General features: G+C 53.1%; 1 protein-coding gene across 2 annotated transcripts in view; it reads left to right on the top strand.

The window, feature by feature from the left end:
- Positions 1 to 21,759, top strand: part of TIMP2 (TIMP metallopeptidase inhibitor 2) — a 73,389-nt gene that overhangs the window by 36,117 nt on the left and 15,513 nt on the right. For both annotated transcript variants that reach the window (XM_032176687.2, XM_058428222.1), the window contains exons 2-3: positions 14,769 to 14,869; positions 17,642 to 17,750. In XM_032176687.2, the coding sequence (XP_032032578.1) occupies positions 14,769 to 14,869; positions 17,642 to 17,750 (210 nt within the window). The remainder of the gene's footprint in view (positions 1 to 14,768; positions 14,870 to 17,641; positions 17,751 to 21,759) is intronic.

The raw sequence follows: 21,759 nt of genomic DNA, 5'->3' as shown, positions 1-21,759 counted from the left end.
AGGCTGGTCTTGAACTCCTGATCTCATGATCCGCCTGCCTTGGCCTCCCAAATCACTGGGATTACAGACTTGAGCCACTGCGCCCAGCCTAGTCTTGCCTTTAAAACGAAGTCCCATTTGGGAAACCACCTATATACAAAAATAGGAACCCGCGTGGGTTTCAGCGGGTGTGTCTAGCTCATGTACTGCGGATGCATCTCCCACAGCCGATCATGCCACTACATTCCGGCCTGGGTGACAGTCTGTTTTCAGGGGCCACAGACACAGATGGAGACTCCAGGTTATTTAAGCCCTTCAGATGTTTTAGCCAAATAAACAATGGCCTTTCAGGGGCACCCAAGGTCAGACAGGCACAATTTCAGGAGACAGATCACTTGGTGCTTAGCTGAGGCTGAGACATTAACAGAGACTGAACCAAAGCTAAAACCTCTCTTAGTCTTTCAAAGTGACAAAACCAACATTGTTTAAATTGCATGTCGCTTAATACATTCTTATAACTTTAAGAGAAAAGAGAGTAGACAAAAAAAGAGAAAACAGGCCACCCTCGCCCCACTGGGTGACTCCCTCTGGGGCTGGCAAGGGTGTCGGCACCTGGGCGTTTGATCAGTTTCCTCCCTGCTAGCTTTGCCACTGACCTGGCATCTACCACAGCCACGGAGACTTCACACTGGGTAGTTTCTCTTCTGCCAATTGCAGTCCTAGGGACAGGCACAGGGATCAACATACTTTTTCGGCAAAGAGCCGGAGAGTAAATATTTTAGCCTTTGCTAACTGTGCAGCCCCCATGGTAATTACCCAGCTCTACTGCAGCTGCTCAGAAGCAGCCACAGATGATATGTAAATGAAGGGGCGTGGCCAGGTTCCAATGAGACTCTACAAAAATGGGTGGTGGGCAGCATCTGCCCTTTGTGCCATAGTTTGCTGATCCCTGGACTAGGATGCTTTCAGAGTCTGTCTCTCTCCCTCCCTTCCAACAACCTCAGATACATTGACAGATCAACCAATCTTTGTTCGTGACACATTAGTGTCATTGGTCCACGAATGGCCTTACTTATGTATATTTTGTAGACAATATAATGAAGTACTATGAGCCCATCACCCAGACCCAAGACCCAGAATATTCACTACCTGTGCGCTACCTCCCTTTTCCCATCCCCCTGCTGCCTCCTTGGACATATACCTGCTGATGGCTCACACCTATAATCCCAACATTTTGGGAAGCCAGCGCAGGAGGATCACTTGAGCCCAGGAATTCGAGACCAGCGTGGGCAACATGGGGAGACCCTATCCTACAAAAAATTTAAAAATTAGCTGAGCGTAGTGGCCTGCACCTACAGTCCCAGCTACTCGTGAGGCTGAGGCAAGAGGTTCGTTTGAGCCCCAGAGGCTGAGGCCTCACAGGGAGCTGTGATTACACCACTGCCAGCCTGGGTGATAGAGTGAGACCCTGTCTCAGAAACAAAAAGATGCTGGACGCGGTGGCTCACGCCTGTAAGCCCAGCACGTTGGGAGGCCAAGGCGGGCGGATCGCTTGAGGTCAAGAGTTTGAGAACAGCCTGGCCAACATTGTGAAACCCCGTCTCTACTAAAAATAAAAAAAATTAGCCGGGCGTGGTGGTGGCACCTGTAATCCCAGCTACTCAGGAGGCTGAGGCAGGAGAATTGCTTGAATCCAGGAGGTGGAGGTTGCAGTGAGCCGAGATCGCGCCACTGCACTCCAGCCTGGACGACAGAGCGAGACTCCATCGCAAAAAAGGAAAAAAAAAAAAAAAAAAGAAAGAAACAAAAAGATACATACCTGCTGAACTTGGGGTTTAGCCCTCCCTATCTTTATCCATATATGTATGCTAAACATAGTGTTGAGTTTTACTTGGTTTTGAACTTTATAAAAAGGGTATTATGTGGAGTCTTTTGGAAGCTAGTTTTTTTGGCCTCGGCGTGGTTACTGAATTCATCCACATCACACAAACGCCTCTCTTACTCATTTTCACTGCGGCATATCCTCGTCGTGTGTATGAGCTTCTTTCCAGGATCATAGCTTCTCCTGTTTCGTGCTTGTTTCCAAAAAGAGGACTGTATCTCTGATTCATTTGAATCAAAAGACCGGGTATCAAAAAGTGCTTTTGGCACAGCTGGGATGTAGGTGTGGGAAAGATCCCATTTATTGCTCTTTTTTTTTTTTTTTTCCTATTTTTACCTTTTTTCCCCCAGAGAAAATTGACCTGCTCTTATAAAATATTTAATTTGCAAATATGAGGCTGGGCACGTTTGCTCATACCTGTAATCCCAGCGCTTTGAGAGGCCGAGGCGGGTGGATCACTTGAGGTCATGAGTTCCAGACCAGCCTGGCCAACATGCTAAAACCGCATCTCTACTAAAACTACAAAAATTAGCCGAGCGGCATGCACTTGTAATCCCAGCTATTCGGGAGGCTGAGGCAGGAGAATTGCTTGAACCCAGGAGGCAGAGATTGCAGTGAGCTGAGATCATACCACTGCATTCCAGCCTGGGGACAGAGGGAGATTCCATCTCAAATAAATAAACTTACAGATATGAGTCCTAGACACTGTCCCAGTCACTAGAGATGAGCAGTGAGCCACGCACGTGGAACCACAGGACTCCCGTTCTGGCGGAGCGCGCAGGTGATGAGTGAGTAAAAGCTGGAACTACGGCTGTGCGGGGCGAGGTGCTCAGTGGGACCCCAAGTGCACGCCTCTGAGATACTCAAGCCGGACTTCCCCGGCGAATGTGAAGCTCGTGGAACCAACAAGCGTTACGCTCATCTGGATGGGGTGGAAGTAGCATCCCACAAGACTCTTGTTTTTGCTTTTGGGTTTTTTAATCATTAGTAGCTTAGGTCTCTGTTGTCTGTGGCTTTCTGCTTCAGGCCAAGTAGAGGAGATTCAAGGCTGGGCGTGGTGGCTCACACCTGTAATCCCAGCACTTTGGGAGGCCGAGGCAGGTGGATGGCTTGAGCCCAGGAATTTGAGACCAGCCTGGGCCACATAGTGAGATTGTGTCTCTATAAAAACAAAAAGTAGCCAGGCATACTGGCCTGCATCTATAGTTGCAGCTACTAGGGAGGCTGAGCTGGGATGATCTCTCAAGCCTGGGAGGTCGAGGCTGCAGTGAGCTGTGATTGCGCCACTGCGCTCCAGCCTGAGTGACAGAGACCCTGTCTTAGGAAAAAAAAAAGGAAGAAAATTTTGATCTTAGCCTGATTTTTTTCTATCCTCTGCTTCCAGAATGTCATGGGCTAGGGTTGCAAAGCCACTCCACAATTTGCTGTAGGCTCAACATGATTAAGAAGGAAGCTGGGGGTCAGGAGGGCTGCTGTTTTTCAAAAGCCACCTAGATTTCTTGGGGCGGGGTGTCACCGCGCTCCTGCTGTTTCTGCACTTGCCTTGTGCCCAGCTATTTTTTGCACACGGAGACCTGGAACGTAGCCGCCTGTCACTGTAGCATCACCTCTGTCTGAGAGGGCAGAGAGGATGTTATGGCATGACTGAGTTAAAAGCCATGGCCACAATGAGGCCCAAACATTGAGTAGCCGAGGTCTTCCTGCCTTAGCCTGGAAGCCACAGTCTGAGGGGGGAACCAGCCTGCCTTTGGGTGGGTTATTTTTGTTTCCATTTTCAAAGATAGTATTTGCGACCCATGTGTTCTAGGTGAGGAATCGCCCCTTCTTGGCCACACTTGAGCTAAAACTAGGTGTGGAGACAGGCAGTGAGACAGGGTGGAGGGTGACTCATCTCTGCCTGGACGGTCACACCTACACTGTCCCCTGGCAGCAGGACCAGACACCCAGCCTTTTCCCACCTGTCCTGCAGAAGGCTAAGGGGACAGGCTGGTTCTTTAACTGGGGCATTGGTGTGGGCACTAAAACAGCCCTCCAGGATGCCCACAACCAAAACCATGGCCCTCCAGTGATTCTTATGGAGATGTCTTGGGTAACTTTCCATCCCAGGGCCTGGCAGTGCCTGTGTTCCCCTCCCCTCTTGGGAGGGGAGCTGTCCCACCTTGGCACAGCTGGACTGTGGTGGAAAGGGCTGTGGAGCAGCCTCCAGCTTCCCCTGGCTCACCCCGTCCCAGGCCTCCACCCAGAGCCTCCACCAGGAGCTGGTGAGAGCCCTACTGCCGGGGTTGGAGCCCTGGCTCTGCCATTTGCCAGCAGCTCGGTGACCTGGGCAGAGTGTTAAGGTTTCTGCACTTCCTCCAAGGCCTGGCCCTCCACCTCCTGCCCCTCACACCCACGTTCCAGCATCTCTCTTCCCACCGCCTCTCTTCCGGACACAAGTGCACAGGGCCCGCCCCCTGCCTTTCGAGCCTAAATCCTCCCCGAAGTGCCGGGCACCTCATAGGGCTATGTTGGCGGGCTCAGGGGTGCCCCCTGGACCCACACCCCAGCCCTTGCCCAGCCTTCATTTGACTGTAAAACAAGGGATGGAGCCACCCGGAAGGGTGTGGGGCTCCTGAGGTTTCCAGAGAGCCCTGCCATGCCAGCAGCGGTGAGGACCCCGGATGTGGTGGCCGTGTTCACCTTCATCCTTCTGAAGCACTTCCAGGTGCCCCGCACGGTTCTCCTGCTCCGAATACTTTGCACCTTCTAGAGCTCTGCTCTGGTTTGGTGCTTCTGCCCCCACCCTCGGGGGACAGATTCCGTGTTCCCACCTCACTCTGCATTTGCTGGAACCTTCGTCCTCCGGCCCCATCTTTGCTCTCTGCCTTGTGGGTCCTTCTCCCCAAACCACAGGGACCCAGGAAGGCCTCCGTGGCTGAGCAGTGGTGCATGGGTCGCCCTGTTTGTCCGTGAGGCTTGCAGGGGGAGCAGTAGCGTTGCTTGTGCTTCTGCTGAGGTCAGCTGTCCATGGGCTGGGGGAGGCCAGCAGGGTCTGGCAGGTGCCACCTGTTCACCTCCTGCTCTTCCCCAACCTGCTGGCCTCCAGTCAGGTTTTGGATATGACCCCACACTGGGAGCTGCCCTGGAGGGGTCCCTCTTCTCTCCACGCAAATCTCCCTTCCCTGCCAAGCCGTGTGTGAGCAGGATCTCAGACACATAAGACAAAGGGAAATAGAGTTTTTAGAGTGGAGGGGTGGGCAGAGCACCCTCCCTGACCTGTGGTCATTCTTCCAATTCGTGCAAAGGGCAAGGGGGTTATATCGAGATCTCCAAGAAGACACGGGGCGGAGGGCTGGGGTGCAGCCTGCACTTGCAGCAGCTGTGACAGCCCAGGCCGAGTCTTCCAGCTGGAGACGGGGCTACACAGACGCACACCCCCTGGGACAAGCTCAGGGAGGCTGGGGGGGCCGCTCAGCATGGGGCTTGTTTGCGAGGCTGTGCCGAGGAGGAAGGGAAGGGGGAGTGGGGATGCCAGCCCCCCGCTTTCATTCTCTCCTGGGTGTGTGGCCCCCGGGATTCCAGCCTTCACGTCCCTGTTTCTGTCTCCTGAGAAATGCAGCAAGTCAGGCTCAGCCCATAGGCCACATGATCTGGGTGGGTCCCACGAACAGCCAGGGCTCAAAGACAGTCAGTGCCTATGAGCCTGAAGCCTGGGCCCAGACCTCACATTCGTCCCCAAAAATGGATCGGCTTGGGAGGAACAGTGCCCTGCCCACCTCGCGCTGTTGCAGCCCCCCAGCAACAGCACAAGGAGAGAATCTGCTGCTGCCCCTGGCTCCAGAGCTGTCACCCTGGCCCCCTGCTCAGCCGTTGTTGGGGGTGGGTTGCAGGGACGGGTAGGGGTTCCCTCGGTGCCTCTCCAAGCTCCCTCTGCCTCCTGTCCTGCTCCTGTCCCTGCTCCGGCTCTGGCTTGGAGTTTGCAGGGCTGAGTTTGGCTGTTCGTGGGTCTTGGCGGAGAAAATGCAGAGCTGCACTTCCCTCCACAAAGCCGCACTGTTCTCAGCAAATCCTCCCAGGGTCTGGTGCATTTTTTTCAAGTGATTCAGCAGCACGTGAATGGGAAGGGCGGAGCCGGAGGCTCTGGCATGAGACCTGCTGGCCCACCAGGGAAAGGGAGGGCAGCAGGACGTGGGCCCCGAGGTCCTCCCAGAGCTGCAGAGGGAGGGGGCAGGGCCCTGGGGTCGGGGAGGGCAGCAGGAAGGCTGGGCAGAGAGTGCGGCTTTGCTCTGCGTGGCTGAGGTGCTCTGATAGATGCTGTTTCCCAAGGGGAGCCAAAACGAATGGGCAGGAAATGAGATGGGAGAGCTGGTCTCCATGGAGACGGGCACCCAGTGGCCAGCAGCTCACGTGCGCTAGAATCTCAGGCAGCCGGAGAGGGAGCGTTCCCTGGGGCGGCAGGGCCTGGAACACCCCCAGGTGCCCGCTGGCAGGCGGTGTGGCCCAGGCTGAGGCTGCGCATCTGTCCCCGATCTCTGTTGTGCGCCCTGCTACCTTCTCTGCCCCACCCTCCTCCGCACCCTCCCCAACAAAACATCTTTTCTGAGTAGTTGTCATTCTAGGCATTTTTCACTCTGGCCTGAGTCATGCTGGCCAAGTCCTGTCCTCGCCCTGGATGTCACGGTCCTGCCCTGCGCCAGAGCTGCAAGTCACCACTGAGGGTGGACCTGGGGCCCCTCTGTCCCAGCCACCCACAAACTCTCAAGGTCAGAGTCTGGAAAGGGAGGTGGTGCCCTATGTCTTCACTTCTGGTGTCTACACCCTCAACTGGGGACAGATGGCCAGTGTGCTCCTACGGTGCCCCCTCTGCTGAGGTCTTTCCTGCTTCCCAGAAGGCCCCATTACTGGCTTCTAGGGACTGAGAAGGTTGGAGGACCTGAGGGTGGGTCTGGCCTCCACAGCAGCTGCAGGGCGGGAAGAGCCTGGTTCCCGCCCAGCACCACGGGGCTGTTTTTAATTACCAAGTCACAGCCCCCTTTTCTGCTCATTTCCCTAAAAGGAGTGAACTTGGAGGAGGTCTGCCGCACCCGCTGACCAAAAGGGGCCGGCATGAAGGGGCCGAGGAAGGGCAGAGTCCAGTGCCCGGGGGAGACCCTCTGGCTGCCCACCGAGGGCACCCGGCTGTGTCACTTGAGGCCAGAGGCCGAAGGTGAGCTGGACCAGCTAACCCTCACTGTCACCTCGCAACCTTGTGACACTTCCTGGCCGCTCAGCCTTGCCCCGTGCACCCGGACAGTTCCGTAGGGAGAGGCGTGGCCTCCAAACCTAGAGGGCTAGAGCAGGTCTGGGATCCCTGTGAGCACAGCCCCTTCCTGGGTCACCGTCTGCCATCCCTGGCAGCGTTTGTGGCCACTTCTGCCGCTCCAGCTGGCGAGGTCAGCCCCATCCTGCTAAAAGAAGGAGGTGCTGCCCGAATGGAGAGCTTCCGTGTTTCTAAGCTGTGTGTACTATGACCCTGAAGCCCAACGAGACTAGTTACACACAAACATTTAGGGATCCCACAGCGATCTGAGAGCAGGACCATGAAAAATACAGTCATTTATTACGGCAGTCGCAGGGCAGGGTCACAGCTCTGGTACTGGACATCTGTCCCGAACTGAGGGTGTAGAGACCAGAAGTGGGGAAAGGGGGCTTCGCCTCCCTTTTCAGACTCTGATCTTGTGGGTGGCTAGGGCAGAGGGGCCCCTGGTACACCCTCAGCTGGTGCTTTAGACATATTAATCAAAATGGTCAGGCTGGGCCAGGTGGCTCATGCCTGTAATCCCAGCACTCTGGGAGGCCAAGGTGGGTGGATCACGTGAGGTCAGGAGTTCAAGACCAGCCTGGCCAACATGGTGAAACCCCGTCTCTACTAAAAATACACACACACACACACAAAATTAGCCGGGCATGGTGGCGGGCACCTGTAATCCCAGCTACTCCAGAGGCTGAGGCAGGAGAATTGCTTGAACCCAGGAGGCTGAGGTTGCAGTGAGCCAAGGTTGTGCCATTGCATTCCAGCCTGGGCGACAAGAGCGAGACTCTATCTCAAAAGAAAAAAAAAAAAAAGGTCAATGGAGCCGCAGCCAGGTTGACCAGCCATATGGTGTCGTTACATCCACCCAAAAGGGACAAGAGACTCTCATCCCTAATGGCAATGCCAAGTTATAGTTACAAACGTTAGCAAGGGCTTTACTAGCTGTGTGATTTGAGGGTGTGGATGTTGGCACTCATGGCACCCCACTTTTCTGGAGAGTTTAGACAAGGCACGGAACGTCGCAGTCCTTCCCCAGTAAATGAACAAAGCTGAGTCCACTTGCAGCTGCCATTGGATCCTCCCCAGGAGTGAGTGGAGGTTGGGTTTCGTCCGGGAGAGAAAATGGTTTCTTTGATAATTCCTCTGAAATGATTGGCATGTAATTCCACCCAGAGCCAAATGAACCAAATGACGCTCAGAAGATGTCTGCGGCTCCAGCCTGCAGTTACTGCTTTGCATCTACGCAGTGTGGAGTCCTCCAGGGCTGGCCCCTGGGATGCGTGCAGTGGCCACTGGTCTTCATTGCCACCGTGGGTGCTCTGGGCTGACTCTGACCCAGCTGCAGCATCAGAATGCCCCCCACCCACTGGTGATTTGGGCCAGTAGGGTCTTTGGCACATGTGTGAAGCCCCCACCCGACTCCCAGGAATGACCCATGTTGAGAGCATGGGGACCCCTTGGTGTTCTCCACTGGGCCGTGAGCAGGACAGGACAGAGGAGAGGGAGGCGCTTTCCCTGCCAGTGCTGGTCCTGTGGGCGCCCCTCCCCAGGTGGAAGCTGCAGCCTGCCGAAGAGGGTGGACGGCTGGGAGGGGCCGGTGCCCTCCGGTGATAATGAGCAAACCCTCCCAGTCCGAGTCAGTGTACACACAAGGTGCAGATGATCGGGCCGGGTTTTGACTTTAGCAGCCGAATGTGTTTCTGAGTCCCAGGGATCCCTGCACCTCGTCTGGGCAGACACGTGACTTTGAGGGACAGTGGGCCACCTGCTGTTGCCTGAGCGCGTCCCATAGCCGAGACAGGCGCTATGCTGTTACAGTGTGTGGAGTGCCCTGGGGAGAGGCTGTGAGTGGTCTAGAGGTTGGGTGTTGATACCCACCGGTTTGCCTGTCCCAGACTTGGGCCTGGGAGCCCGGCAGAGTGGCTCCAGTGGAAAACGTTCTATATGGTATATTTATACATATGGCATGTGGGATTCCTCTAGGGAGCAGTTGGACCCCTGGCAAGAAAATAAAGAGAATTCAGTGAGTGTGGAATAAGTACATTTCTTAGAGGCAATTTTCTTTTTCTTTCAAAGGCAGGGTCTCGTTCTGTCACCCAGGACCGAGGTGCAGTGGTGCGTTCATAGCTCACTGCAGCCTTGAACAGACGTCTAGGTTCATACAATTCTCCTGAGCAGCTGGGACTATAGGCAGATGCCACCATGCCCAGCTAATTTTTTTTTTTTTTTTTTTTTTTTTTACAGATGAGGTATTGCTATGTTGCTCAGGCTGGTCTTGAACTCCTAGCTTCGAGCAACCCACCTGCCTTGGCCTCCCAAGTGCAGGGATTGCAAGTGTGAGCCACTGCACCCGGCCTTTCGAGGCAATTTTCTGTTGGGATCTGGCTCCCTCCCCCAATCGTGGGCATGGCTTGTTCTTTTCTGCAGGAACTTCCATAGTACTTCTGTGGACACAGTAGGATTGGAAAGATGTTGGTGGGTGTATGAAGGGGACGTGAGGACGCAGGACCCACATGTTGATGGCAGCAGAGGGGACACCGAGGAGAAGAGAGGACCGTGCCACAGAAGCCGTGGCGTCTGTGCCTGGGGCTGGCGTGGCTGGAGTCTGTGGAGGGTGCTGCCCCTCCGGCCAGCCCTTGGCCCTGGCACGTGCTGGTGATACCAGGTTCTCCAGCAAGCCCCCTTCACTGTCTGCTCCCCTCCGAGAGCAGCAGCTGCCGGTCCGGCCTCTGATGGTTTTCCAGGGGCGGTTGTGACTCTCGAAGTCTGACCGTAGCCCATCGTCTTTGGATCGTCTCCCGCGACCTTGGTTTTCCGCCCACCCAGTTCTTTTCCGTCCCCACTGTGGCGGGTGCGCTCAGGATTGTTTTTGCAGGGGGGTGGGAAGTGACATCATGTGGTGTCCAGGGCCGGAGGGGTGGGGGCGGGGACCCTGCGGTTCCGTGTGCTTTGAATTCAGCCGACGGTTGTACATTCCAGTAGCCGGCATCTGGCAGTGAATTCATCAGCCAGTGTATCACCCTTGATCTCAAACCCAGATGTTGTGTTCACAGCAGAAGGGAGAGAAGGAAAAACGAAATCTGAGACGCTCAGGGAGAGGCCGTGGTTTTTGGGCTCAGAGCAGTTAGAACGAGAGTCTTTATAAAGACTCCCCCTCTCGCAGCGGCCTCTGGCTCCTTGGGGAAGGGGCAAAGGAACAGAGCAGCCCCTCTTGGGGGCATGGACAGGAGATGGGCTGACGCCCACCCCAGTGCCTAGCACCAGGCCCAGCACCCAGTAGGTGTTCAATAAACGTGTCTGTGCCATGATTTTCATTTCTTCCCCGATTCCTTATGTCTCTTCACTTTCCCCAGCCCTGTTCTTCACATGGCCTGGGACTCGGAGAGGCCCTCCCTCTTTTGGAGGGGCCTGCTTTCCCCTACAGTCCTGGGGGTCCATCCTGGAGCTCAGAGGGCAGACCATTGCCATTGGCATGGAAATGTATTCTGGAGAGCTCTCTCTCCCTCCTCTTCTGTCCACCACTGGCCATTGGCAACTCTCCTTCTCTGTGTTCCCGTCCATCGTCTGTCATCTTGCCTGGACTGGATGCTCCTCCCAGGCAAGGCCTTCTGTATGCAGGATCCACCCTGTACCCTCTCTTCACCTGCTGTCGCCTCTGGGCAACAACCCCCAACAGTTACCCGCTGCTCTGAGCAGGTCAGCGGTGCAGATCCCGCTATGCCAACGGGCGTGCACTAATCAAAGCTGTCAACCGGCCCCTCTCCGTCATGTCTGCAGCGTGCTGGTGCTTTGGGGACGGTTGCCATGGAACTGGTCCTTCTTTGCCTCTCTTGATTCCTATTTTCCTTCTTTCATGTAATTTCTCATTTTGCAAAGTGGGGGAGGAGGTGCCCACCCCCAATTTAAAGAGACCCTGAAGAATCTGAATTCTGTTCCCCAGGGGCAGACTAAAGCAGCCCAGGGGAGATGGAGATGCCCTCAGGCTCTGCTCCTCCAGGCCCCTTACCCCCACTTCCCTGCAGGCATCTGGCGGCTTCCTCGCCAGTTCACTTTCTAGTCCTAACCCCACGTGGCTACCCTGGACCCTTGATTCAACCAGCCTCCTCTTTTCTGACACTTTGAAGAAGGAAAGTGTGTAATCTGCAGACCCCAGGCAAAGCTAACATGCTGGGAAGCTGCATCAAATCGAGAGTCTGTGGCCTGCTGACCAGGACCGGGTGTCTGTACCTGAGTGGCATGATGCCACCATCCCAATCCCTCATCCACGGGAGTGGGAGAATTCGCCCTGCTTGTCTCTGTGACGCTCGTGGTCCTGAACTGTACACACATGAGTTCCCGGGCACAGAAGTCTCCACACCAGCCCCTCTAACAGTCACCACGACCTTGTGAAGTGTCAGGACCGTTGTCATTGTCTCCGTCTTAGGTGTGAACAACTGTGGCTCAGTGAAGTCAAGGAGCTTCTCAAAGATCACGCAGCTGTCTGGGGGCGAATGCAGGATCTCTGTCTCTTGCTGTCTCCTTCAAATAAGTGCCCAGCTGCCACCTGGGAGCCTTAGGCATTTTTGTAAGAGAACAACATGTGAACCTCAATGCCCATGGTAGGATGCAACATTTTGGCCATTTTGAAGTAATCTTTGCTTATTTTCTGAACTCCAGTGATGTGCTTGTTGAGTGCCTATTGTGCGTTAAGCTTTGTGAGCATAGTGGACCATTGAAAGGTACCTCCAAGGCCGGGCGCGGTGGCTCACGCCTGTAATCCCAGCACGTTGGGAGGCCGAGGCAGGCGGATCACGAGATCAGGAGTTCAAGACCGTCCTGGCCAGCATGGTGAAAGCCCATCTCTACTAAAATAAATACAAAAAAATTAGCCGGGCATGGTGGCGCGTGCCTGTAATCCCAGCTACTTGGGAGGCTGAGGCAGGAGAATTGCTTGAACCCAGGAGGTGGAGGTTGCAGTGGGCCAAGATTGCACCATTGCACTCCAGCCTGGGTGATAAAAGTGAAACTCCATCTCAAAAAAATATATATGATAATTAGCCAGGCATGTTGGTGCCCGCCTGTAATCCCAGCTACTTGGGAGGCTAAGGCAGGAGAGTCACATGAAGCTGGGAGACGGAGGTTGCAGCGAGCTGAGATCGCGCCACTGTACTCCAGCCTGGGGGGGTGACAGAGCAAGACTGTCTAAAAAAAAAAAAAAGAAAGAAAGAAACTTTTCTTTTCAGAGGTGTGGATGCACCTGGGCGTGTTCAGGGCAGAGGAGTATTACGAAGTGGTAGAAGAGCGGGAGCACGGATGGGGGATGTTGGGCACAGCAGCCGAGGCCCCTGGCTGACTTCAGGTTGCAAAGGCGCTCATATTTTAGGAGAGGGCAGGGGGCAGCCAAGGATGATGATTGAGCAGAAAGGAACATGCATATAAAAAGACAGCTGGTGGTGGTGGATGAGAGGATGGTTGGGAGGGCACTGGAAATGGGGCCATCAGGGCAAAGCCATCTGTTCTGGAGTGGCCTGCCGGGACACATTTCCTAGATGTGGCTTTTCAGGATGAGGCCTGGCTTAGCCTGGGAAACAGGAACCTGTGGCCTCGGCCAGTCATGACTCAGCTCCAACAGAAGAAGAAAGAAGAAAGGGGTTTGTGCACAGGCGAGGGAGTGGGGCTGTGGTGTGGGACTCTGGTGCCAACCTGGGATGCAGAGAGCATTGCTGGGGCCCGGTGGGGATGGACACAGATGGAGCACCCACACGCCTGAGCCTCGCTGCCCCTGTGGGAAGAGACAGCCCTGCCTAAGGGGTTCCAAGAGATTTGAGCTGACCACGTGGGGTGGGGTTGGGGCTGGGGCTGGGAGGCTGCCTGGAGCCTGGCGTGGTCTGCTCCTGACCTCTCTGTTTTGCTCATATCCACCCTAACATAACACTTACCCAGAGTGACCCTGAATAGCTGAGTTTGGGAGGGCAAAGCTTTTAAAGCCATTAAAACAGACCATATCACCAACTAATGGCCTTGAAGTTAAAAAAGGGAGGGCTCTACCCAACCCTGCCCAAGTGGCAGCATGAACTACTGATCTGCTTGCCCTCAGGTTACCAGGAGCGGAACAGAGTCCTGGCTTAATTGCTGGGAGAAAGCCCTGTGTTGCATGGCCTGTCAGCAACCCCAGGCTCCAGAATATTGTGGAATGGCCCCAGCCCAGCCTCTTCCCCAACTCCTTCCTCTTGGGTTGTGGCTTAGTTGGGATCCTCTTTCCTTCTGTTTGTCCTTCCTCAGCATCTGTCCCTTGGGTCTGCCAGCTGTGCCTGCCGATGTCTCCTTTGGGTGAAACTTTCTGACCCTGCCCCTGTTGTGCCCCTGATAGAATCTGTGTTACTGTAAAGAATCACCCAGGCTGGGCGCAGTGGCTCACGCCTGTAATCTCAGCACTTTAGGAGGCCGAAGCAGGTGGATCATTTGAAGTCAGGAGTTCGAGAACAGCCTGGCCAACTTGATGAAACCCTGTCTCTACTAAAAATACAAAAATTAAGGTTGGCCACTGTAGCTCATGCCCATAATCCTAGCACTTTGGGAGGCCGAGGCAGGTGGATCACCTGAGGTCAGGAGCTCAAGACCACCCTGGCCAACATGGCGAAATGCTTTCTCTACTAAAAATACAAAAATTAGCTGGGTGTGGTGGCAGCTGCCTGTAGTCAGAGCTACTTGGGAAGCTGAGGCAGGAGAATTTCTTGAACCCAGGAGGCAGAGGTTGCAGTGAGCCAAGATCATACCACTGCACTCTAGCCTGGGCGACAGAGTGAGACTCCGTCTGAAAAAAAAAAAAAAATTAACTGGGTGTGGTGACAGGCGCCTGTAATCCCAGCTACTTGAGAGGCTGAGGCAGGAGAATCACTTGAACCTGGGAGATAGAGGTTGCACTGAGCCAAAATTGTGCCACTGCACTCCAGCCTGGGCAACAGAGTGAGATTCCATCTCAACAACAACAACAACAACAAAAATTACTCTTAGAACATTTTCCAGGTCAGGAAAGATGAGAACAGCTGGATAGACCTTTCCAGATGTAAGACCCCCAAACCTAAATATGCCAGGTACTTTTAAGGCCCGTTTAAGGTGGGTAACTCCCCCTCTGCCCTTGGCCCAGAAAAGCTTGTTTCCAATAGGCCGTGGCTGGAGGGTGGGGAAATGCCCCATCCTTCATGGAATGTGTGGGATTGCAGGTCAGTTCCGTGGGGTACCTGCTTGCCCTAGCCACCAGTGAGTACCCACTGGAGAGAATGAAAAAAAAGCCAAAAGCACTCAAGCATGATATCAACAGATGAGCTTCAGTCAAATCAATGACTGCCTCCCAGTGTTACAGAAACTGCCTTGGTCACAAGGGACTCTGGGCTTCTGGCTTGGGCCCCTGTCAACAAAGAAGGGATTCTTGTTGAAGAATCGTGGAAGGAGGAGGAGGCTGGGCATCATCTCTCAGCTTGGAGGAGGAGACGCCATGCTGGGGGCTGGGATCACCATGCCCCTTGCCCGCCTCGCACCTTGCTGCTGTCTGTAACCCTCCGGCAGCTCCTGCAGGCCTGGACGTCTTATCCCTCTCCTTAGCCCCAGGAGTGTGTTTCAGGAACTCTCCTCACCTCTGTGTCTTGTGTTTTGCAGTGATCAGGGCCAAAGCGGTCAGTGAGAAGGAGGTGGACTCTGGGAACGACATTTATGGCAACCCTATCAAGAGGATCCAGTATGAGATCAAGCAGATAAAGGTAATAGTGGCCGCCAGCGTCCCGGGCTGCACTGTGGGCACAGCTGTGGGGTGTTGGGGTTGGCAGAGAGCCTGGGTCCCTGGAACACGATCCGGTCACCTGTGGAGTAGAGCAGAGGATGAGGTCATCAAGCTGCAGATAGATCCGATTTCCCTTAATCCTGGAATGCCTGAAAAGTTGTGTGGAGATGACATGTTCCCCACAAGTTTAATTCCTTCAGAAACCTGTCCGGGCGTTTCAGCTCACACCTGTAAGCCCGGCCCTTCCGGAGGCCAAGGTGGGCGGATCACTTGAGCTCAGGAGTTCAAGACCAGTCTGGGCAACATGGTGAGAATCCATCTCTACAAAAAACCAGCCAGGCATGGTAGCACCCATCTGTGGTCCCAGCTATTCAGGAGGCTGAGGTGGGAGAATCGCTTAAGCCCAGGAGGCAGAGGTTGCAGTGAGACATCTCACCACTGTATTCCAGCCTGGGTGACAGAGTGAGACCTTGTATTTAAAAAAAAAAAAAAAAAAAATGTAGCAGGAAGGGCAGGGCCTGGCCTGGGGCTTGATAGTAACTAACATGGTCTGTAAGAGAGAAGAAAATTCATGTTGCAGGTGGAGGGACAGCCATGTGATATGGTGGTAGTTGTAGTCATCCATATTTAATTTTGTTATTAAAAATGAAAAGTAGACCGGGCACAGTGTCTCATGCATATAGTCCCAGCACTTTGGGAGGCCGAGGTGAGTGGATCACCTGAAGTCAGGAGTTCAAGACCAGCCCGGCCAACGTGGAGAAACCCCATCTCTACTAAAAATACAAAAATCAGCTGGGCGTGGTGGCAAGTGCCTGTGATCCCAGCTACTTGGGAGGCTGAGGCAGGAGAACACTTGAACCTGGGAGGCAGAGGTTGCCGTGAGCTGAGATTGCACCACTGCATTCCAGCTTGGGCGACAAGAGCGAAACTCCATCTCAAAAAAAAAAAAAAAGTAGTTGAAAATCAATGTTATCAGAAGGTCAGTGGAATGCTTTATCATCACATCTATGTCAGTTTAAGGGGATGACCTAGTCTCTCAGTGCCTGAGTCTCTTTCTTTACGAAGCAGGAAAGAGAATCTGCTCTTATGACCTCATAAAAGGGTCATGAAAAGGCCAGTGCCAGTGCCAAGGAAATGCTTTTAGCCTTTTGGCAAATGATGTCATTTAGTACAGCATCAACATAACCTTTCTTGGTACAAGTTGGAGTGTCACTCTCAAGCCATTTGTCATGACATCAGGCATGCTCCCATTCCATTTGGGTTTGCTTATTGAAACTCTTCAGGGGGAAAAAAAACAGCCTGCCTGAGTGCTGAGAAAATGCCATTCTTCACCTGGGCAGCAGGTGCATTCCTGAAAGGCTGTGAGGAAATCACATGTTGAGAAAGCAAACTCCTCTGGCCCATGGAGTTATGTCCTAATTCCTGAGGTGCCTCTCTGCTCTCATTGCCATCAAGTAGACAATATTTGATCAAAATTCCTAGAAATATGGGTTGGGCGGAGTGACTTATGCCTGTAATCCCAGCACTTTGGGAGGCCGAGGCAGGAGGATTGCCTGAGCTCAGGAGTTTGAGACCAGCCTGGGTGATAGAGCAAGACCTCGTCTCTACTAATTAAAAAAAAAAAGCCGAGCATGGTGGCATGTGCCTGTAGTCCCAGCCACTCGGGAGGCTGAGGTGGGAGGATCACTTCAGCCTGGGAAGTTGAGGTTGCAGCCCGAGCCTGGGCAACAGAATGAGACCCTATCTCAAAAAAATAAATTCCTGGAAATATGCAAAACTCATGGTTCTTCATGGTGGTCCAGAGTCATGTGGAGGTACAGAAGCCCCTCCCCAGAGATTCAGAAATGACCTCATTGGGGCGGGGGGTGAGGGGACAGAGGTGTTGTCTGAGGATGTCATGCTCCAGATGACAGTCTTTTTTATTTTTTGAGATGGAGTCTCGCTGTCTCCCAGGCTGGAGTGCAGTGGCGCGATCTCTGCTCACTGCAAGCTCCATCTCTTGGGTTCACGCCATTCTCCTGCCTCAACCTCCCGAGTAACTGGGACTACAGGCACCCGCCACCATGCCCAGCTAAATTTTTGTATTTTTAGTAGAGACGGGGTTTCACCATGTTAGCCAGGATGGTCTCGATCTCCTGACCTCGTGATCCGCCCGCCTCGGCCTCCCAAAGTGCTGGGATTACTGGCGTGAGCCACCGTGCCCGGCACAGATGAGTCTTGTGCCCACCTGCTGTGATCTGCCACACTAAGAGTTGAGTGACTCCAAAGAATCACTTTGCTATAAGAAGTGTTTTTCTTTTCTTTTCTTTTCTTTTTTGAGACAGAGTTTCTGTCATACAGGTGGGAGTACAGTGGCGCCATCTCGGCTCACTGCAACCTCCACCTCGCAGGTTCAAGCGATTCTCCTGCCTCATCCTCCCAAGTAGCTGGGATTACAGGCGCTTGCCACCACGCTCAGCTAATTTTTGTATTTTTAGTAGAAACGAGGTTTTGCTACGTTGGCCAAGCTGGTCTCAAACTCCTGACCTCAAGCGATCTGCCCACCTCAGCCTCCCAAAGTGCTGGGACTACAGCCATGAGCCCAGCTGGAACGGTCCTTTTCTAATCCATGCAATTTGCACTTCCTGGTCCTCTTGGGTGCTGGCTGTACCACAGATACAGGTTGTGCCGCCTGGGGTGTTCTGGATGGGAACGGAATTCAGCAACTGTGTGGCCTCCCTCTGCTTAGATGTCCTCCTCCTTGTCTTTCCAGATGTTCAAAGGGCCTGAGAAGGATATAGAGTTTATCTACACGGCCCCCTCCTCGGCAGTGTGTGGGGTCTCGCTGGACGTCGGAGGAAAGAAGGAATATCTCATTGCAGGTGCGTATGAGTGGGGCCATCAGCCGGAGGCTCGCACAGAAGTGGGGCTGTTCCTAGACGCGGTCCAGGGCTCATTTCCCAGGCTCGACGGGTGGGGAGGCGGAGTAGCTGAGGAACAGTAAGGTAGGGTACGGAGCCCTCTCGGCCACTTCCCGTCAGAGAATGCTAGTGAATGTTCACCTACCTGCCAATTTCCTGGGAAATTTGAGATTGGTGGACAAAAAAAGTGAGCATTTTTGCCTTCTATTCCTAAAAGGGAGGCGAGTGCAGGATGCTGGAGGCATGCAGGGCAGAGAAACCCTTTCTGCTGTCGGGAGGGCCAAAAGCTTGGGTGACGTCTGTTGATACTATGCACAAGACCTGCTTGACTTATTCGTTCATCTGTCTCCTTTTTTTTATTGTGGTAAAATATACGTAACAAAATGTAGCCATGTTAATTAACCATTTTCTTTCTTTTTTTTTTTTTTTGAGATGGAGTGTCGCTCTGTCACCCAGGCTGGAGTGCAGTGCTGCGATCTTGGCTTACTGCAACCTCCGCCTCTCGGGTTCAAGCGATTCTCCTGCCTCAGCCTCTCGAGTAGTTGGGATTATAGGCACGTACCACCACACCCAGCTAATTTTTGTATTTTTAGTACAGTCGGGGTTTTACCATGTTGGCCAGGCTGGTCTCGAACTCCTGACCTCAGGTGATCCATCCGCCTCGGCCTCCCAAAGTGCTGGGATTCCAGGTGCGAGCCACCACGCCTGGCCAACCATTTTCAAATGTACACTTCAGTGGCATTAGATATATTCGCTGTTGTGCGACCATCACCACCATCTATCTCCACATCTTCCCAAACCAAAAGTCTGTCCCCGTTAAACACTAACTCCCCCTTCTCTCTTCCCTCAGCCCTTGACCACCTCCATTTTACTTTCTGTCTCTGTGGATTTGACTGCCCCAGGGGCCTCGCATGGGTAGAACCCTGCAGTGTTTGTCCTCTCTGTCTGGCTTATTTCAGTAGCATCATGTTTTCAAGGTTCATTCACATTACAGCATACATCAGAATTTCCTTACTCTTTTTTTTTTTTTTTTTTTTTTTTTGAGACAGAGTCTCGCTCTGTTTCTCAGGCTGGAGTGCAATGGCGCAATCTCGGCTCACTGCAACCTCCGTTTCCCAGGTTCAAGGGATTCTCCTGCCTCAGCCTCTCAAGTAGCTGGGATTATAGGCACATGCCACCACACCTGGCTAATTTTTTTTTTTGTATTTTTAGTACAGAGAGGGTTTCACCATGTTGGCTAGGCTGGTCTCGAACTCCTGACCTCAGTTGATCCGCCCACCTCAGCCTCCCAAAGTGCTGGGATTACAGGTGTGAGCCACCACACCCGGCCCAAAATGTCCTTACTTTTTAAGGATGAATAATATTTCATTGTATGAATGCAGCACATTTTGTTTATCGTTGCATCTCTTTGTTTATGCTTTTTTTCTTTTATTTTTGAGACACAGTCTTGCTCTGTTTCCCAGGCTGGAGTGTGATCATGACTCACTGCAACCTCAATCTCCTGGGGTCAAGTGATCCTCTCGCCTCAGCCTCCCAAAGTGCTGGGATCGACTACAGGTGTGTGCCACCACACCCAGCTAATTTTTTTATTTTTTGGTAAAGAAGAAGTCTCATCATGTTGCCCAGGCTGGTCTTGAACTCCGAGGCTCAAGCAATCCTCCTGCCTCAGCCTCCCAAAGTGCTGGGATTATAGGCGTGAGCCACTGTGCCCAGCCTATATTTTTATTCCTTTTTTTTTTTTTTTTTTGAGACGGAGTCTCGCTCTGTCACCCAGGCTGGAGTGCAGTGGCGCGATCTCGGCTCACTGCAACCTCCGCCTCCCAGGTTCACGCCATTCTCCTGCCTCAGCCTCTCCGAGTAGCTGGGACTACAGGCGCCCGCCACCACGCCCGGCTAATTTTTTGTATTTTTAGTAGAGACGGGGTTTCACCGTGGTCTCGATCTCCTGACCTCGTGATCCGCCCGCCTCGGCCTCCCAAAGTGCTGGGATTACAAGCGTGAGCCACCGCGCCCGGCCTATTTTTATTCCTAAATAAAATTATTTCCCCTTACTTCCTTCTACCACCTCCCCTGCATGCCCAGCTAGGCTGAACCACAGGAGGCCAGCACAGGATTCTCAATCTCAGCACTATTAACATTTGGGGATGGACCATTCTTTGGTGTGGGGGCCTACCTTGTACAGTATAGGATATTCAGCTGCATCCCTGGCCGCCACCCTCTACATGCCACAGCACCCGCTCCAGTCGCAGGGTCTCTGGACATTGCCACATGTGCCCAGGGGAGGTGGGGTAGATTGCCCCTGCTTGAGAACCACTGGGCTCAAAGAGCTTTCTGCAGTGATGGAAACGGTCTCTGCACCATCCAGTCCAGCGGCCCCCAGCCTTGTGGCTCGTGAGCACCTGAGATATGACTAGTGCAGCCGAGGAGGTGAATTTTAAATTTTATTTCATTTCAACTAATTTTAGTTTAAATGTAAACAGCCACATGTGGCCGGCAGCCGCAGTCTAGCATGGCACTGACTCAGCCAGTTAAGGAACATTATTCCCCTCCTCCCTGGGGAAGTAGGAATCTGATCACAAACTTAAGAAAAAAAGAATAGACAAGGCCCGGTGCAGTGGCTCATGCCTGTAATCCCAGCACTTTGGGAGGCTGAGGCGGGCGGATTGCTTGAGGTCAGGAGTTCAAGACCAGCCTTGCCAACATGGTAAAACCCTGTCTATACTAAAAATATAAAAATTAGCTGGGCGTGGTGGCATGTGCCTGTAGTCCCAGCTACTCAGGAGGCTGAGGCAGGAGAATCATTTGAACCCAGAGATTGCAGCAAGCTGAGATCACTCCACTGTACTCCAACCTGGATGACAGAGCAAGACCCCATCTCACACACACAAAAAAAAGAAAGAAAAAAAAGAGAAGAGACAAGACAACTCCCCTAGCCTGGTACTATATTTTGTTCCAAAAGGCAACTGTAACCATAAACATATACTCCAAATCCAAATACCCATGATTGGGGGATTTTCTTCTGGTTTAGGTGACATGTACTTTTTTCCCTTCTAAAAATCAACGTGTGCTTAGTGGGCACCTGTTGGGTGCCCAGCCCCATGTTAGGGACAATGGGAGATTCCCACGGTGAGATCCTTGGCTCTGGTCATCATGGAGCACACAGATGTTCCGACTGGGGAGACTGGAAAAGAAAGCAGAGAAAATAGATTTTGCTTGTGGAGAATTGTGAATAGTGAGTGAATGCTTAGAAGGTGCAAAAGGGGCCGGGCGCGGTGGCTCACGCCTGTAATCCCAGCACTTTGGGAGGCTGGGACGGGCAGATCATGAGGTCAGGAGATCGAGACCATCCTGGCTAACATGGTGAAACCCTGTCTCCACTAAAAATACAAAAAAAAAATTAGCCGGGTGTGGTGCCAGGCACCTGTAGTTCCAGCTACTCTGGAGGCTGAGGCAGGAGAATGGCGTGAACCCGGGAGGCGGAGCTTGCAGTGAGCCGAGATCGTGCCACTGCACTCCAGCCTGGGCGACAGAGTGAGACTCCATCTCACAAAAAAAAATAAAATAAAAAAGAAGGTGCAAAAGGAAGAGACTCTCATCACAGGTCTAAGGGTCTAGACAGACTTGCTGCTGGGTGAAGGTGGTGTCCTTGCCTGTGGATGGGGAGGAGGTCATTGCAGGGAGGAAGATGCAGGGGTGTGAGTTGGGCAGGGAAGACTCCTGTTATCTCCCCTTGGGTAAGATCTTCCCTCCCTTCCTTAACACGCTCACAGCTCCTGCTTTGCTAGGTGTCTTGGTCATCAAGACTTCTGTCCCTCTCCTTGGGGATAATAGGAGACTTTCTCCCCCTTTTAAGATGCATTTCTGGACTTCCTAAAATGTTTTATTATGAGCACTTTTCTTATTCTTATTCTTTTTCCAAGACGGAGTCTCCTTCTGTTGCCCAGGCTGGAATGCAGTGGTGTGATCTTGG

Source organism: Hylobates moloch, unplaced genomic scaffold (assembly GCF_009828535.3).
Source record: "Hylobates moloch isolate HMO894 unplaced genomic scaffold, HMol_V3 SCAFFOLD_15, whole genome shotgun sequence".
Taxonomy (NCBI): Eukaryota; Metazoa; Chordata; class Mammalia; order Primates; family Hylobatidae; genus Hylobates; species Hylobates moloch.
This window is presented reverse-complemented; position numbering and strand designations above follow the sequence as displayed.